Here is a 19,409-nt window from a genome sequence, read left to right on the forward strand (position 1 = left end):
TTCAGGCACCTGTGCCGGTGGCGCGTTCAGGGCTTCCGTGCCGATGACACGTTCAGAGCACCTGTGCCAATGACGCATTCAGGGCACCCATACCGGTGACGCATTCAGGGCACCCATGCCGGTGACGCATTCAGGGCACCCATACCGGTGTCACGTTCAGGGTGCCCGTGCCGGTGACGCGTTCATATATATATATGAGAGAGAAAGAGAGTGTGTTTTTGCGTAAATTTGACTCATTTTATCAGTAAATGTTTGTTGCTTTATACCATTATATTTAGCAGCCCTAACATTAACACTTAAACACACAAACACACATTCTTTTGACATTTTTCTCCCTATCTCTCTATAAATAAGGCATGGAAACTTACAATAAATATTTGGCAAGCAATTATTTACTTGGCAAACAACAGACCAAGCCAGAAATTAGATCTCAAGCAATCAAAATGAAAACAATTTTGTAATATCAGAAGATTATTATTATTATTATTATTGTTGTTGTTGTTGTTGTTGTTATGGCTACTGGGGCAGTGGTTTGTTGGCAGATCTTGATTGGCATCTGATTAATTCAGAGAAAAGCTTTTCTCTGATTCATTCAACATGAAATTATGATCTAAACATCAGTAGTTTATAAGTTGTTTTCTGCCAGACCCCTGCAATGAACCAGTTTCTCATTCCTGACACGAATTATTCCTTGCAAAAGGGTGCTGAAAAGTTCCTAGCTTTCAGTAAAAGAAAACATAGTAGGATCAGTTAATTATGATTTTATTGGACACATTCCCCTCTCAGATTCACACACTTATTTCAGTAATCCTTCAGTTTTTCTAAGCCCTGTAAAAGAACTCAGGAGGCTGGTCCTCCAACCAGGCCTTTCGCAATACCCTTAAAACCAGGAATTTTTTAGCACCCTATCATATAATATCTAATATCATCTTATTATAATAATAATAATTATTATTATTATTATTATTGAGAGAGCAGTGCATGCCATCAAAGTGAGACTGGTATACAAATTAGGGTTTGTACAATCTATGTTCCTAACACTAGCTGAATGATAACTAAGTTATTTTACTAAATTCTTTGTTATATTTAAAATAATTTAAAGAAACACAGAACATCTCAAAATAAATATGGTACCGAAAGGGTTAAGGCAGTGCTCCAGCATGGCCACAGTCAAATGATTGAAACAAGTAAAAGTAAAATAAAAATATGCATTACATTTAACAAAGTAGTCTGAAAGCTAAAGAGTTAATCCTTTAGCATTTAAACCGGCCATATCCGGTCAAAAGTATTCTGCCTGTTTTATGTTCAAACTGGCCAGATCTGGTCTCTCACACCAACCCTACAATATCATTTTAAAAATTAACAGCTACCTCATCAAATTCTCATAGCTACAACATTAATGCCTGATTAGTGGATGAAAAAGCATTAATTTTGGTAGAATGATGCGAACACTAAAGGGTTAAATGATGATGGTGACAAGGAGGATAAATTCATTTACAACTTAACCTCTTAATTAGTTAGTTAGTTAATTTTTTGGCTCAAAAGCAAAAAGCAAGGCCATGTAGGGGGACATGGAGTTAAGTACAGGGTGGTGTTCATGCAAAGAGTTCAGGCCACTTGAGGTCAAGGGAGACTTTGAACAAAGCGGTCGTCAGCATCTTCACCATCTCGTCTGGCAGCTTATTCCACAGATCCGCAACCCGGACGGAGAAAGCTCCTCTCCCTCGATTGAGATGAAATCGTCGCAGGTAGAGCTTTTCGGAGTGACCCCGCAGCCGACGCTCTGGAGCAGGAGTGAAGAACAGCTCTTTCGAGAGGTTACACTTTCTGCTTATGATGTTGTGAGCGAGAATGAGATCACCACGGCGGCGGCGTTTTTCTAGAGAATAAAGGTCGAGCGTCTTCAGCTTTTCTTCATAAGACAAATTCTTGAGACCATGAACCATGCGGGTAGCCAGCTTCTGGACTCTTTCGAGATGCTGTATGTCTTTGAGGAGATAACACATTATCCTGTATATTTTGATTCAGAGATGTCTGGTAAATAAATATTTGAACGAAAATGTATGTTCACCGTAGTCTGGGGATATCTGCAACTTATTTCTAACCCAAAATACTTCGTTTGTGATGGTATTCCTGTTTTCTAATATCAACTATCAGCAACTAGAATTTCTATACTCTTTTGCTCTTTTACTCGTTTCAGTCATTTGACTGTGGCCATGCTGGGGCACCGCCTTTAGTCAAGCAAATCGACCCCAGGACTTATTCATTGTAAGCCTAGTACTTATTCTATTGGTCTCTTTTGCTGAACCGCTAAGTTACGGAGACGTAAACACACTACCATCGGTTGTCAAGCGATGTTGGGGGGACAAACACAGACACACAAACATATACACGCACATACATATATATATACACACATGATGGGCTTCCTTCAGTTTCCGTCTACCAAATCCACTCACAAGGCTTTGGTCGGCCCGAGGCTATAGTGGAAGACACTTGCCCAAGGTCCCACGCAGTGGGACTGAACCCGGAACCATGTGGTTCGTAAGCAAGCTACTTACCACACAGCCATTCCTACGCCTATCAGTAAACTCATAATAAATCATAAACTGATCCAAAATAATTTGTGTAATTGTTCTTCCTTATTTACAGATTCAAAATGAATAATAAAAAAAAATATTTTTTGCATAGAAATTGAAAAACAAAAAAAATGTGTATATTAAGAGGTTAACATACACCAATTACAAATTTCACAGTAAAAGACCATTTCAAGTGGTTGGGGTGTGTCTCTTAACCTAGGACCTTTAGTTGTATGCTAAACAACTTGAGTTCACCTAGTTATGAGGAATAACCACCTTAGCTACTTGGAATGTATGTTACCAGTAAAAACATGGCGTACAGAGTAGTCTGACATCTCGGCCCGTCTAGATGATCAAAAGGGCATACAAGACATAACCAAGCGCAGGAGTGGCTGTGTGGTAAGTAGCTTGCTAACCAACCACATGGTTCCGGGTTCAGTCCCACTGCGTGGCACCTTGGGCAAGTGTCTTCTGCTATAGCCCCGGGCCGACCAATGCCTTGTGAGTGGATTTGGTAGACGGAAACTGAAAGAAGCCTGTCGTATATATGTATATATATATATATATGTGTGTGTGTATGTGTTTGTGTGTTTGTGTTTGTCCCCCTAGCATTGCTTGACAACTGATGCTGGTGTGTTTACGTTCCCGTCACTTAGCGGTTCGGCAAAAGAGACCGATAGAATAAGTACTGGGCTTACAAAGAATAAGTCCCGGGGTCGATTTGCTCGACTAAAGGCGGTGCTCCAGCATGGCCGCAGTCAAATGACTGAAACAAGTAAAAGAGAAAAGAGTGAGCAATTCAAGACAGAAATACATGGCAAAGACCCAGTTAAAGCGAACTCCCCTCACACTGTCCCAGTCTTCAAGAAATGCATAAATGACACTAAGAGCACCATCCGAACGTGATCGTTGCCAGAGCGGCTAACTGGCTTCCATGCCGGTGGCATGTAGGAGGCACCATTCAAGCGGGATCGTTACCAGCATCGCCTTACTGGCACCTGTGCCAGTGGCACGTAAAAAGCACCCACTACACTCACGGAGTGGTTGGCGTTAGGAAGGGCATCCAGCTGTAGAAACACCGCCAGATCAAGACTGGAGCCTGGTGCAGCCTCCTGGCTTCCCAGAACCTGGTCGAACCGTCCAACCCATGCTAGAATGTAAAACGGACGTTAAACGATGATGATGATGATCACTGCTACACCGATAATCAAGAATGACATCTTTTATAACCTGATAGCACAGGCCAGGTGATTACGTGCCACCTGGCCTCCGTGCTGGTGGCACGTAACAAACACCATCCGATCGTGGCTGTGCCAGCCTCGCCTGGCACCTCTGTCAGTGGCACATAAAAAGCACCCACTACACTCATGGAGTGGTTGGCGTTAGGAAGGGCATCCAGCTGTAGAAACACCGCCAGATCTGACTGGCCTGGTGCAGCCTTCGGGCTTCCCAGACTCCAGTTGAACCGTCCAACCCATGCTAGCATGGAAAGCGGATGATGATGATGATGATAGACTATTTGGGATTGACTAGCATACATCCTACTTCGCCAGTTATTTTGGGCATCCCACTGACCATCCCAGATGGACGAGTTGCTTTCCTCTCTCTATCTCTTTAAACATTCAATCTATCACTTCTCTCTATTTAACACATTAGCTGCCTAGCCTGTTACTGGAATGTACTGGAGCGAACTGCATATTTCATGCATTCACACTGCATAACGTTTAATTACAAGTGAATGTAATCTTTTTGTTTCGTTTTTGGATTTGGTTTGCAAGATTCTTTATATGAGTTCGTGTGTTGAAGCATATTCTGTTGTGTCTGGGAGAGTCATTTTCTTTTTGTGTCTTATAATTTAACACAAAAAGAACCGTTAAGTTACTGTGAGATTGAACCTAGATCACGCTCGAATGGTGTTTTTTACGTGCCACCAGCACAGAAGCCAGCTTGTTGCTCTGGCAATGATCACGTTCGTATGGAGCTCCAGTAACACAGATGCCAGTCATCGAATTTGATTTCGATATTCTATTTGTATTTGTGTAACATTGTCCATTTTTCCGTCCTTGTTTTTGTATACATTCGCTGCTTTCTTTCAAGGAATCTGATGCTCTTAGCTTAGATTTTCTTGGGGCTGGCCAGACTGGAGCAATCTCAAGTAATAATCAGCCGAAATGCGAGATAATCTGGTGCTTGACTGAAAACCCCAAATGACCCATCCTTGTTTTCTTTGTATCGTCTATCTGGATGTTTTGTTGTCCCTTTCTTGTATCACCTAGCTGTGTCCGGATGTTTAGCGTTCTTGTCCCATTTTGTATTTTATATTTATAAATATATATAAATATATATATTATATATATATATATACCGGAGTAAACACATAAATGTGAAACAAGGTGGAAAAAAAGAGTACTCAAATACCAGGGGTAGAGTGATATGCTTTATTTAAAGTAGCAGAAAATTCAACAAAACCTGTTACTCTGTCCAACGAACGGGAATGTGAAACTCAGAGTAACAGGTTTTGTTGAATTTTCTGCTGCTTTAAATAAAGCATAAAGCATAAAGTATATATACATATATATATATATACACACATATATAAATTTATATATATATATAATAAGCATACACACATTCATACATGTTTGTGTTTATGTCTGGATGTCTCCTACCATGCCAACATAGAAAATGGATGCTATATAATGATGATTTTATATATAATTTTCTTTTCTCTTCATTTATTCTTTCTGTAGAAGAGTGTAGACTCAAGAACATTAAAGACTTCTTCCAATTTTCCCGAGCATCAAATACATCCTGTTTGTTGTTCTTTACTGCGGGGTTTTTTTTGGGGGTATTTTTGGACCATATGTAAGTGAGTGTGTATCTATATATATATATATGTGTGTGTGTGTGTATATATGTCTGTATGTGCGTGTGTGTGTATCTATATATATATATATATATATATATATATATATATATATATATATTCTTTTACAGTTTTTCAGCCATCAGACTGTGGCCACACTGGGGCACCACCCTGAAGAATTTTAGTCAGATGAATCAACTCCAGTACCTTTTTACATTTTTTTAAAGCCTAGTACTTATTCTACTGGTTTCTTTTGCTGAACCGCAAAGTTACGGGAACATAAACAAACCAACACCGGTTATCAAGCAGTCGTGGTGGACACACACACACATTCTTTCAGTCTCTGTCTACCAAATCCACTCACAAGGCATGTGGCTATAGTAGAAAAACTTGCTCAAGGTGCCATGCAGTGGGACTGAACCCTGTACCATGTGGTTGGGAAGCAAGCTTCTTACCACACAGCCACTAATGATGTTTTTATACTTAAAAACTATATATAAGAAGTCCGTCGTATATATATATATGCGTGTGTGTGTTTGTGTGTCTGTGTTTGTCCCCCTAGCATTGCTTGACAACCGATGCTGGTGTGTTTACGTCCCCGTCACTTAGCAGTTCGGCAAAAGAGACCGATAGAATAAGTACTGGGCTTACAAAAGAATAAGTCCCGGGGTCGATTTGCTCGACTTAAAGGCGGTGCTCCAGCATGGCCACAGTCAACTGACTGAAACAAGTAAAACAGTAAAACAGTAAACACCCACATACATAAACAACACAAGCTTAAAAACCCGATCTGGTCTGACAATGCTTATTACCGGCAAAGCTTCAAAGGCACTGAATAAAATTATCATATTATTATTATTATTATTAAGGTGGTGATCTGGTAGAATCGTTAGTACACTGGACGAAATGCTTAGCAGTATTTCGCCTGTCGCTGCGTTCTGAGTTCAAATTCCACCAAGGTCGACTTTGCCTTTCATCCTTTCGGGGTCGATAAATTAAGTATCGGTTACACACTGGGATTGATTAATTGATTAGTCCCTTCTACACAAAAAAATTGGAGGCCTTGTGCCTTTAGTAGAAAGAATTATTGTTATCATTATTATTATCATTATTGTCATCATTATTGTTATCATTATTATTATCATTATTGTCATCATTATTGTTATCATTATCATTGTTATTGTTATCATTATTGTTATCATTATTATTATCATTATTGTCATCATTATTGTTATCATTATCATTGTTATCATTATTGTTATCATTATTATTATCATTATTGTCATCATTATTGTTATCATTATCATTATCATTGTTATTGTTATCATTATTGTTATCATTATTATTATTGTTATCAGTATTATTATTATAATTTTTGAGTGAGAAAGCAGTGCCTGCCATCAAAGTGACATTGGGGTAAAATATACAAAGCCCAGTATACCCATCGTGACTACCCGTCTAATAAGGGTACACCAGGCACATGCATCACAACCATATGTGTGCAACATGATGATCTCATATCAAGATAAACAGTGCATGACCTTGCAGCTGGGACCCAGTTAGAATTTTCTTCTGGTCGAGTAGCCCATCTCACTCAAAAGGTCCCTGAATAAGATTTGTTTAAGGATGTTGAACGAAACACCCATGTTTCCAAAGGTGAATTATCCAAACTCTAAGAATTCCTTTCAACACATGGCTATGATGCTCCCCCACTAATTCTGCTCATGATCAGAGATGCACATATCGTCAGCCACTGAGGAACATACTCAACTGGTTACGGTCAAACAACTGACAAGCAAATCTGTGGGTGGTATTATTATTATTATGATTATTATTATTATTATTAAGGCAGCAAGCTGGCAGAATCATTAGCATGCCAGGCAAAATGCTTCATGGTATTTCACTAGTTGCTACGTTCTGAGTTCAAATTCCACCGAGGGTCGATAAAATAAGTACCAGTTATACACTGGAGTTGATGTATTCGACTAGCCCCTCCTCACCAAAAAACTTTCAGGCCTTGTGCCTTTAGCAGAAAAAATATTATTATTAAGGTGGTAAGCTGGCAGAATTGTTAGCATGCCGGGTATGCGAAGGTCAACTTTACCGTTCATCCTTTCGGGGTCAATATACTAAGTACCAGTTGAGTACTGGGGTTGATATAACTGACCTAACCTCCTTCTCTTGAACTTGCTGGCCTTGTGTGAAAAATTTGAAATTATTATTATTGTGGTAAGAAGCTTGCTTCCCGACTACATGGTTCCGGGTTCAGTCCCACTGCATGGCACCTTGGGCAAGTGTCTTCTACTATAGCCTTGCGCCAACAAAATCCTTGTGAGTGAATTTGGTAGACAGAAACTAAAAGAAGCCTGTCGTGTGTGTGTGTGTGTACATTTATGTGACTGTGTTTGTCCCCCCCACCACCAATGCTTGACAACCAATGTTGGTGTGTTTATGTCCCTGTAACTTAGCGGTTCATCAAGAGACTGATAAAATAAGTACTAGGCTTACAAAGAATAAGTTCTGGGGCTGATTTGTTCGACTAAAGGCGGTGCTCCAACATGGCCACAGTCGAATGACTGAAACAAGTAAAAGAATAAACGAATATGCAGATACACATACTTTTACACACACACACACACAAAAGCACTTAAGAGAGGGGGAGGAGAGGAGAAAGGAAGGCACGAGAATGGTAACAGCATCCGCCAAGTGAAGTGGATGTTGAAAATGTCATCATAATTTGACGGCGTGGCCCTCACAAACCACGTTGCAAGAATCTCTGAGTAGGCCAAACAGTGGAAAACACGCAGCAGTCAGAGGGGAATTTCAAGAATTTCTCCTAACAGATTCCGGTTGTAAGTTAGTTTACATTGATAAATCCACATCAGCAGCACTTATGTTTCTCAGCTACCTACAGAGATAGCAACGGTTTTGCTGCTGCTGTATTTTGGGTTGGCTAAGAAGCACACCATAAATATACAACATATGGCTAATTATTTCATGTAGTTTAACCCTTTCATTACCAACCCGGCTGAAACCAGTTCTGGCTCTTTAGTATAAATGTCTAGCTTTCATAAGTTTTGAATTCAAATCTTCCACCAAACCTTAGTCACAATTTATGTTCCTAACACTAGCTTAATGATAACGAAGTTATTTTACTAAATTCTTTGTTATATTTAAAATAATTGAAAGAAACACAGAGCATCTCAAAATAAATACAGTAGTGAAAGGGTTAACTCTTTTAGCACTTAAACCAGCTATATCAGGCCCAAATGTTCTACTTCTCTATGCTGAAACTAACCACATCTGGCCTCTTAAACCTACCCTAAAATGTCATTGGAAAAAATAAATAATCACATTATTGATATCTTGAAGCTATGTTATAATATATGATTAATTCAAAATCGAATCATTATTATTATTATTTCCCTTCTTTCTTCAAATTTTCTTCCGTTTCTCGCCGAGTGTTTTCCATACACCTAGGGCACACAAGGGCATTGTATGCATTCCCAGATTACACATGCAAATTCACAGGTAAAATATGTATTTTAAAAAAATAAATAAATAAATAAATTCACGAATGGATGTTGTTTTCACAGCGATTATGCTCTTCTCAGTACATAAGTTGTTCCAGTTAACACGATTTTTTGCACTTCCTGTAGAGATGGTATCTTTTTCAAATAGGTTTCAGTACCTTTTTTCATCATTCTTAGAGATCCTACTATCACCAGTACTGTAATCGCCTTGAGATGCCACATTTTCTTAATTTATTATTATTATTATATAGACATAAATGCAGATATATATTTTACACACACATCGCTCCAGTTCACTTATCTATAGAAATGAATTGCAATGTCACTGGTGCCAAGCTGTATCGGCCTTTGCCTTTTCTTTGGATAACATCAGTGGCGCAAGGAGTGGAGGCTGGTATGCATGGGTGACTGCTGGTCTTCCATTAACAACCTTGCCCAGACTTGAGCCTCAGAGGGGGGAACTCTCTAGGTGCAATCCCATAGCCATTCAGGACAAAAACTATATAATTGATGTGAGAGATAGTAACAATCCTATAGATGAAAGTATATTTCACTTGATATATATAAATAAGGGTCCTCTGTGTGTAAGCCAAACTATGTTGAAGGGAAGATAGGGTTGAGCAAGTGTTTTATCTGGTGTCATGCTGGAGCACCGCCATTCTAAAACACCTCACCTCCCTAAGAAGTTTCACTTCCTACACAGCTATTGCCTTTGAAAACAACGCCCCGACTGGCCTCTGTGCACGTGGCACGTAAAAAGCACCATCCGATCGTGGCCATTGCCAGCCTCGTCTGGCACCTGTGCCGGTGGCACGTAAAATGCACCATCCGATCGTGGCCATTGCCAGCCTCGTCTGGCCCCTGTGCCGGTGGCACGTAAAAGGCACCATCTGATCGTGGCCATTGCCAGCCTCGTCTGGCCCCTGTGCCGGTGGCACGTAAAAGGCACCACCTGATCGTGGCCATTGCCAGCCTCGTCTGGCACCTGTGCCGGTGGCACGTAAAATGCACCATCCGATCGTGGCCATTGCCAGCCTCGTCTGGTCCCTGTGCCGGTGGCACGTAAAAGGCACCATCTGATCGTGGCCATTGCCAGCCTCGTCTGGCACCTGTGCCGGTGGCACGTAAAAAGCACCCACTACACTCTCGGTGTGGTTGGCGTTAGGAAGGGCATCCAGCCGTAGAAACACTGCCAGATCAGACTGGGCCTGGTACAGCCTTCTGGCTTCCCAGACCCCAGTTGAACCGTCCAACCCATGCTAGCATGGAAAGCGGACGTTAAACGATGATGATGATGATAGCTTTCTTTAATGATAATCCTATTAACTCTTTACTTCCTTTCCGGGTGTGTATCATTCTACCTGTTACCATTTCATTACTTTCCTTAAACTCTTCTTACTCCCTTTTTTTTATCAGTGTCTAAATAAATGTCACTCATCTTCACTGTGGCCACTCCTAAAGAGTTCTGATTTAGGTGGAGATACTGTGTAACTCAAATAATCGGGGTTGGTCATGGCCATTCAGTCAAGTACTTATCATACACCCACCATCCCAAAAATGATTTGACTTTCATCTTCTTCAGAGTTTGATAAAATATGCAAAGTATGAAACCTATATATATATATATATCACCGTGATCACCATGACCGACCAGGCTATCAGATGTTGCTACACATCGCTGGTCACAATGCGCTTTGCATTGTTTTGGCCTTCAAATGACGCCACCCTGCTGGCTAAGCGAACAGGCCAACAGAAGAAAGTGTGAGAGAAAGCTGTGGCGAAAGAGTACAGTAGGGATCGCCACCACCCCCTGCCGCAGCCTCGTGGAGTTTTAGGTGTTTTCGCTCAATAAACACTCACAATGCCCGGTCTGGGAATCGAAACCGCGATCCTACAACCATGAATCCACTGCCCTAACCACTGGACCATTGCACCTCCACATATATATATTAGCAGACATGTACAGTATTATATATCCATTATGGCCAATCTTATCAATCAGTTTCACACTAGAGGTTCAATGGAGTATTAGGTAACAACCCGATTATGTAACCCTGCACTCTTCAGAGATGGCGGAGGGAATCAGATAATCCAGGTGTTTACTTCAGGCAGCACCCTGCAATGTGTATCTCGGTGTGTTTACACCTTATCTGTCTACAGAGAGTAATCTCAAGCATATTTAAACAAGTAACAAGTTTGTATCATCACCATCATCATTTAACTTCCATTTATATATATTCTATCCATCTATCATATATATATATATATATATATACTCTTACTCTTTTACATGTTTCAGTCATTTGACTGTGGCCATGCTGGAGCACCGCCTTTAGTCGAGCAAATCGATCCCGGGACTTATTCTTTGTAAGCCCAGTACTTATTCTATCGGTCTCTTTTGCCGAACCGCTAAGTGACGGGGACGTAAACACACCAGCATCAGTTGTCAAGCAATGCTAGGGGGACAAACACAGATATACATATATACGACGGGCTTCTTTCAGTTTCCGTCTACCAAATCCACTCACAAGGCTTTGGTCGGCCCGAGGCTATAGTAGAAGACACTTGCCCAAGGTGCCACGCAGTGGGACTGAACCCGGAACCATGTGGCTGGTTAGCAAGCTACTTACCACACAGCCACTCCTGCGCTATATATATATATATATATATACATATATACATATATATATATATATATATATATATATATATATATATATATATATATATATATATTCTCTCAATGTTGTACAGTAATACTGAATTCAGAGCTAGACAAGTGTGAAACGAACTAAAATTAAGACTGCAGTGATGGACTCAGGTCAAGCCAATCCTTGTGAACGTAAGGAAGCAGATGGAGACTGAGTGGAAGCTCAATGGATTGACAATGTATCTATTATTCTATGGCCCAGCCTCATCACAGATTGTGTTTAGGAAACTACAAGACTGAGTACAAATGTCTACGGGATACTCAAGCATTTTTACATTATAATGAACTCGAGAATGTAGGTCTGCTGAACGAATAACAAGATAAAACTGGCGAGAGAGGCCATCATAGTATATATATATACATGTAGACGTGTGTGTGTGTGTGTATCATATATATAAAACACATATATATATGTATACACACACGCACACAGATGAGTCATAGAACTATTAACAACGCACTAATTGTAGCAGCTGCTGAAGCAAGATACGAGAAAATCAAAATTGATGAAGAAGATGGTGGTGATGATGAGGAGGAAAATGATGAAATATTTATCAACCACTACACAGCAGCAATCCATAAAAAACGAACATATTTACGAATAGATTACACAACAAAAGGCATCTTTTGTTTCAGTTTCATTTCACTCTAGGAAATGATGATGAAAAAAAAAAAAAAACGGATGAAAAATAATTACGTGCAGAAAAACTATTTTTCCTTATTTCATCCGCATCTTTTATAATCTAATCATTAATTTAAATTCATTAAGTGGGGTTCAGATAATAAATCTTTGAGTTGTATGATACGAAACCCTTAAAAGTACGAAAAGTGAGATATGAATCGGAATTTTAAAATTATCTGTATGGTTTGTCTAATAACCATACATAAAATAGAACTAAATTTATTTATTATCAGAAAAATGTTTAGCAGTATTTCGTCTGGCTCTTTACGTTCTGAGTTCAAATCCTGCCGAGGTCACCTTTGCCTTTCATTCTCTCTGGGTTGATAAAATTAGGTATCAATCAAGTAATGAGGTCGACGTATAATCCCACTCCAAAAGTTCAAGCATTGTGCTATATCAAAAAAACCATTGACTAAATTGTCGCCAGTTTTACTTAATGAGCAAAACCTATTAAAGTTTTTAATTACGAAACAAGAAACGACCAACATGCACTTTAAGAAAAAAAGAGGCTGTTGAAGAATTAATATTTGAGGTCCATTTTAGCAGCAAATGTTAGTTGAACTTAATTTAGAAGATAAATACTTTAAATTAATTATGAATATCTTTAAATAATTCGGATTTATTAAAAATCAACGATCTTTCAAGATTATTGTAAAATCAACTTCGTAAATTGTCTTAGCATCATCTACGCCTTCATCTGCTTCATGTTTTATCAGATCAATCAAAGATCAATATAATAAACACATGTGGAGCAACACCAATCAAATAAATCTTCCAATAACGAATGAATGAATAAGGTTTTATGTTTAATTAATTCAGGCAACCGCTTTCAGCCCAGTGGTGTACACAAAGAGAATATCGAAATGAATGAGATGACAACTGAACGATTTCATAATTTTTAAAGAAAATCCACAATAGAATTTTATATATATATATTTATGACTTATCATTTTTAAATATTACCAATGATAATTTTCCGATTTAAGAATCTGGGATAATACGTTTTATTAATTATATCCAGATGTGTCCACAGTTCAGAAGTTTTACTGCCGTTTAGCCCGATGTCTTACAGAGCTATTAAATCAACATTACGTTGTTCTATCGAACCCATAAAGATAAAAAGCGAAGTTAACTGAAGCGGGATTTGAACTCAGAACATATAGGGCCGTAAGCGAATACTGCAGGCATTTTGTCCGACGTCAAACGATCTTTGCCAATTCATTAACAGACCTAGCACCAAAGGCAATCTAATTGTGACCATCTCGTTTCTCTCTCTCTCTCTCTCTAAGCGTAACACAAGAATACATTATCCATTCTACTTTTCCTTTTTAAGACAGTAGAGTGAGATTTGAAGAATAATTGGCTGCTATTTCCAGCGTGTAGAGGGCTCGATCGTTGACATAAGGTTCGATATCAAATAGTCGAAAACCTTATCTATTCGAGAAGTACTTTTGCTTGTTATGGTTTTAATGTTTAAATAAAAAAAAGAAAAGATACTTTGAGTCCACTGAGGTGTTCGTGTAAGAATTTACTTTTCGGCCTCGTCTTAAGAGTAATTCCACTTTAGGCTTACAAGAAACGAAAAGGAAAAAAGCACTTACCGTTTTCATAAGAATGTTCTTCCTCATCCAATTCAGAATTTACTCGCGATATAAATTCCATTGTGTCACTGAATGTTTAAGTAAAGTTATTTTAATAGAACAAAATTTCAAATTTTAAGTATTAAGAATACGTTTTATATGAGATAAAGAAAGAAAGGTTTGAAGTTACTTTGGAGTTTAAATAATTAACATTCAACTACAAACATATATATAGGCGCATGCCTTCAAATCAAAACGAAAATTGCCATATATATATTTAGATATACAAAATTATAACACGCGAAATGGCATTAGTCTTTTGTCAAAGACCTCTGCAATGATGACGCGAATTTACAGATTTCTCATGAGTATTTTACTTCCTGAATACATATATTATATATAATTATAACTGATTTTTTTTTAATACAAGTATCTATACATATTTATCTACAGTATTATAAATTACAGGCGCAAGGCTCCGTAATCGTTGACACATTCAAAAATAATACACTAACGTCCATGCGTTTTACCGCAAGGGCGATAGCAGTTTGGGATCGAACCCGTACCAAGAACACATGTTGGCAGGGAGTTTATCTTTTATACTAAGTAACACGCCACACACACACTATGTATTAACCATATTCATTATATCAATTCATATATAAACAGTGGCAATCTCAGACAAGATAACATCCACAACAGCTAAAATCATTAAGAAAAAAATGAAAATAATAATAATAATAAAGCATGAAATTTACCGATTTATTTTTAGCAATTTGAAATGAAATCTGGTTCCAAAAATTCAGTACTTAACACGTCAGGGGCATGTCTTCTTCAGCTAAATCTGATGTAGGTACAATTGACGAATTCATGAATACAGTATCTTTCTGTCTTCCTCTTACACGCACACATAAATATATACACCTTAATCTCTTTTGTGTATATTTATATACACACGCACAGCATACATGCTGTGTACAGTTTAGTTTTCAACACATTCATAGTAATTAAACTGGTTCACACAGATTAAATATTTAGATAGAAAGAAAGAAAAAGGAACGGGATATTGTGATGTTGTTCATAGCCTGAAGTAGGTGTTATACGTTATACGTTCATCTCATTTAACATTGATACAGAAAACAGCTACAATTTAATTGAACAAGTTGATACGTGGAGGAGGCGTCGATGTTGCTCTGATCTTCATTAATAAATTTCGTCTATGGTTCCACATATCTGCTAGCATCTTCTGTAATTCCTTCACTCCACTAAATTGTAAATACCGCAGTGAAGTCAGAAACTGTGATATCATGTATGTGTGTGAGTATATATATTTATGTGTGTGTGTGTATATATATTATACACCGTACATACTGACACAATTCTGTAGACAGGTGTGTATAAATAATTGTGTGTAGCCAACCACTATAGTGTGTGTGAATATGTAGTTTTGTGAATGTGGCGCGTACTAATATCACGTGACATACTATAACGTCAGTGATTGGTTAATGGTCTCCACCAGAGCTATGAATGATGAGATGTAGATGTATGTATTATGTAATTAATAAATAAATAAATCGAGCTAAGGGAAATAATTCAAATGGAACACGAATTTGGATGCTTAAATTAGAGGTGATGAACTGTATACTGTCCTCAAAGAATCCTTAATTTAATTGAAATTTCGTTCTTTATTAGCGAAAGAAAAAAGAACCAGAAGCAATTATTAGTGATTCTAAAATAAAAATGAAAAGGCGGAGATAATTTCAAGAAATTAAGGATTAATCTCTCAGAAGTTAATTTGCACGAGATATTTTTCAGGTGTCGTAGAATTATCTCCCCTTCTTCTGGGGGGGGGGTTTGCTAAAAGTTGCCAGGTTTTTTGTTATGCTTCTCCTACCAAATGGGAAATACTGGAAGTTTTGCTTAACCAGTGTCATCATCATCATCATCATCGTTTAACGTCCGTTTTCCGTGCTAGCACGGGTTGGACGGTTCGAGCGTGGTCTGGGAAGCCAGGGAGCTGCACCAAGCTCCAGTCTGATCTGGCAGTGTTTCTACAGCTGGATGCCCTTCCTAACGCCAACCACTCCATGAGTGTAGTGGGTACTTTTTACGCGCCACCGGCACAGGTGCCAGGGAGAGCTAGCAGTGACCGAGAAAATAATTACATACGCTTGCATATATATATATATATATATAGGAAAATGATGTTTCACAAGTGTAACATTACCCCCTTTGATGTTTGGGAATCTCGGATGTTTTTTCGGCTGATGAGTACGAGCCATCTATATTTACTGCAATTTTTGTAGCCTTATTAAAGATGTCTTCGTACGAAACAATTGTACCGATATATTGATCCATTCTTGTTGCTTTTTTCCTATTTGTAATCACCCCACTTTGTCGTATGGTTTACACCATATAGATTTCTGGTGCATCCAATTCAAGTACCATATTCATGTGAATTCAATAGAACTCACTTGAATCTTAATTGCTTAAACCGTATATATATATATATATATATATATATATATATATATATATATATATATATATATATATATAATATATATATATATATATATATATATATATATTATATATATATATATATAGGCGCAGGAGTGGCTGTGTGGTAAGTAGCTTTCTTACCAACCACATGGTTCCGGGTTCAGTCCCACTGCGTGGCACCTTGGGCAATTGTCTTCTACTATAGCCTCGGGACGACCAATGCCTTGTGAGTGGATTTGGTAGACGGAAAGTGAAAGAAGCCTGTCGTATATATGTATATATATATGTATGTGTGTCTGTGTTTGTCCCCCTAGCATTGCTTGACAACCGATGCTGCTGTGTTTACGTCCCCGTCACTTAGCGGTTCGGCAAAAGAGACCGATAGAATAAGTACTGGGCTTACAAAGAATAAGCTCTGGGGTCGATTTGCTCAACTAAAGGCGTTGCTCCAGCATGGCCGCAGTCAAATGACTGAAACAAGTAAGAGTAAAGAGTAATATATATACACACATACACATATGCACGCACACACACACACACAATAATAACTGTCTCAAATTCAACCTGGCTGTTCTGACTTACTCTCAACCTTGCATGTGCATGAGTACACATTGCCATTCATTCATTACCAATGGACATTATATGGTGTTACTTTGGCATGTGATCTACAAGGGAGATTATTTTAAGTTTCTTTTTAAATTATTTTGTACCTATTGGGTTGGCAACTAAGTTCCCACCGTTTTTTTTAAATTTTGGAATTTACTGCGTTTTTAAATTTTGGAATCTATTTTTTTCGAGAATTCTATTTTTGAATCATTTTTGGAATATATTTTGTTTTTTGGGTTTTTTTCTAGTTAATTTTAGTTTATTTTCAGATCATTAAAACGGAATGTCAAATTAAGAAAACCAAGCATTTTTGACACCTTCTTTTTGCTTTTAATCAAGTTTCTAAGGCTGCAAAAGCTGCTCGCGACATTTGTGCTGTGTATGGAGAGGGTGTTGTAGCTGAAAGAACTGCTCGTGATTGGTATGCCAAGTTCAAAAATGGAAATTTTGACCTCAAAGACACACCTTGTTTTGGCCATCCAGTTGAGTTCGATGAAGAGCGATTAAACCAACTTTTGCATGAAAATTCTCATCAAACGACAAGGGAACTGGTAGAGAAAATGGAATGCTCCCACACTGCTATAGAGAAGCATCTTCACTCGATGGGAAAGGTTCAGAAGTATGGAGCATGGGTTCTGCATGCTTTAAGTGACAACAACAAAAATCAACAAGCCACAATCTCTGCTGGTCTGCTTGCTCGTCACCACTCAACTCATGGACACAAGCAATGATTTCTTTACTGAATTGTTACTGGTGGTGAAAAATGGTGTCTGTACATCAATATGAAGCAGCGTAAGGAATGGCTTAGCCCCGATAAACAAGCGACACCACGTGTGAAACAAGATCTTCATCCGTGTAAAACAATGTGCATATGGTGGGACTGGGAAGGGATTATCCATTATGAATTGCTTGCACGGAACCAAACGGTCAACACAGATATCTATGTTCAACGGATGGAACAGCTCAACACTATTCAAGAGAAATGACCTAACCGGCAGCATGGAGTTCTTCTGCTGCACAACAACGCCCGCCCTCATATTGCCAATATGACCAAAGAAACCATTCAAATACATGGCTGGAAAGTGCTGCCACGGCGCTCTCCTGATTTGGCACCAACGGATTTCCACCTCTTTCGATCTCTTTCAAATGCTATGCGCGGAGTTTCATTCAATACTGGTGCAGAATTGAGAGCTTTGTGGTATCTATTTTTCGAGTCGAAATCGGGTGATTTCTACCAACGAGGAATTGAAAATCTTGTTGAACGTTGGGAAGAAGTTGTAAACAACAAGGGTGAATACATTATTGATAAATTAGTTGTTTTTTTTTATTAAACCTTTTAAAAAACGGTAGGAACTTAGTTGCCAACCCAAAACTTAGCATTGTAAATGTATTTTTGCAAACTTCTTACTATTTTAATAAGAAAACTGTATAATAATTAAAATCAGTGCATAGATCACCCATGAAAGTAAATTTGCTTACATAGATTACACGAAAAGTTACACTAACACAAAGTAAACTAACCTAAAGTTATCTCCCTTTAAATAGTAGATCACATGCTAAAATGGCACCTTCCTTTTCTTCAGAAATGATTTGAATTTCGTGCTAGTTTCTTTGAAAAAATGTAACTGCCTTTGTCTTGTTGCTGATTACATTGTAAAAATCTTTAGCCAACATCTTACGGATTTTTAGAAATTGAAAAGTAAACCTGAAAAGTAACCTTGTAGATCACACACCAAAGTAGCATCCTTTAATCAATACAAAATGGATCAAGAAATGTTATGGTATGTGATTGGATTTAAATGACAAAAATTCTACAACATTTTTGCCATCTCTTGGTTGCCATGGTAGATTCTGGTGACAAGCATTATAAGACAACTGGTACTACTTTGAAACTGAATCTACACATTCATTGCTTATCAGATGACTGTCTGATTCCATAGTTTTATCTCTATGGTAGGAGAATAATAAGAAACTGCTACTTCTAGAGACCTTTGCTGGTCACTGAAAGGTCAATCCATTGTTTTAGGTTTGACCCACTTCTAGGTTCAGGCAGTGACCTGAACAACAACAACAACATCAAAAAATACCTATTTCTTTATTACCCACAAGGGGCTAAACATAGAAGAGACAAACAAGGACAGACGTAGGTATTAAGTCGATTACATCGACCCCAGTGCGCAACTAGTACTTATTTAATCGACCCCCGAAAGGATGAAAGGCAAAGTCGACCTCGGCGGAATTTGAACTCACAGCGTAACGACAGACGAAGTACCGCTAAACATTTCGCCCAGCGTGCTAACGTTTCTGCCAGCTCATCAAAAAATACCTTAGGAATGAGAACCCAGGTT

At 38.3% G+C, this 19,409-nt stretch overlaps 2 protein-coding genes and 1 long non-coding RNA gene across 3 annotated transcripts in view; 1 reads left to right on the top strand and 2 right to left on the bottom strand.

The window, feature by feature from the left end:
- Positions 1 to 15,394, bottom strand: part of LOC115223420 (cerebellar degeneration-related protein 2-like) — a 55,637-nt gene extending 40,243 nt beyond the window's left edge. Inside the window, exons 1-2 of the mRNA XM_029793950.2 lie at positions 14,709 to 15,394; positions 13,972 to 14,039 (exon numbers count right to left, since the gene is read on the bottom strand). Of these exons, the coding sequence (XP_029649810.1) occupies positions 13,972 to 14,032 (61 nt within the window). The 5' untranslated portion in view covers positions 14,033 to 14,039; positions 14,709 to 15,394. The remainder of the gene's footprint in view (positions 1 to 13,971; positions 14,040 to 14,708) is intronic.
- The window catches only part of LOC118767629, a 142,754-nt gene that overhangs the window by 101,319 nt on the left and 22,026 nt on the right, over positions 1 to 19,409 (bottom strand). The gene's annotated exons all lie outside the window — the stretch shown is intronic.
- Positions 1 to 19,409, top strand: part of LOC118767635 — a 134,680-nt gene that overhangs the window by 99,024 nt on the left and 16,247 nt on the right. The window lies entirely within an intron of this gene.

The sequence above is a fragment of the Octopus sinensis genome, linkage group LG23, assembly GCF_006345805.1.
Source record: "Octopus sinensis linkage group LG23, ASM634580v1, whole genome shotgun sequence".
Classification (NCBI taxonomy): domain Eukaryota; kingdom Metazoa; phylum Mollusca; class Cephalopoda; order Octopoda; family Octopodidae; genus Octopus; species Octopus sinensis.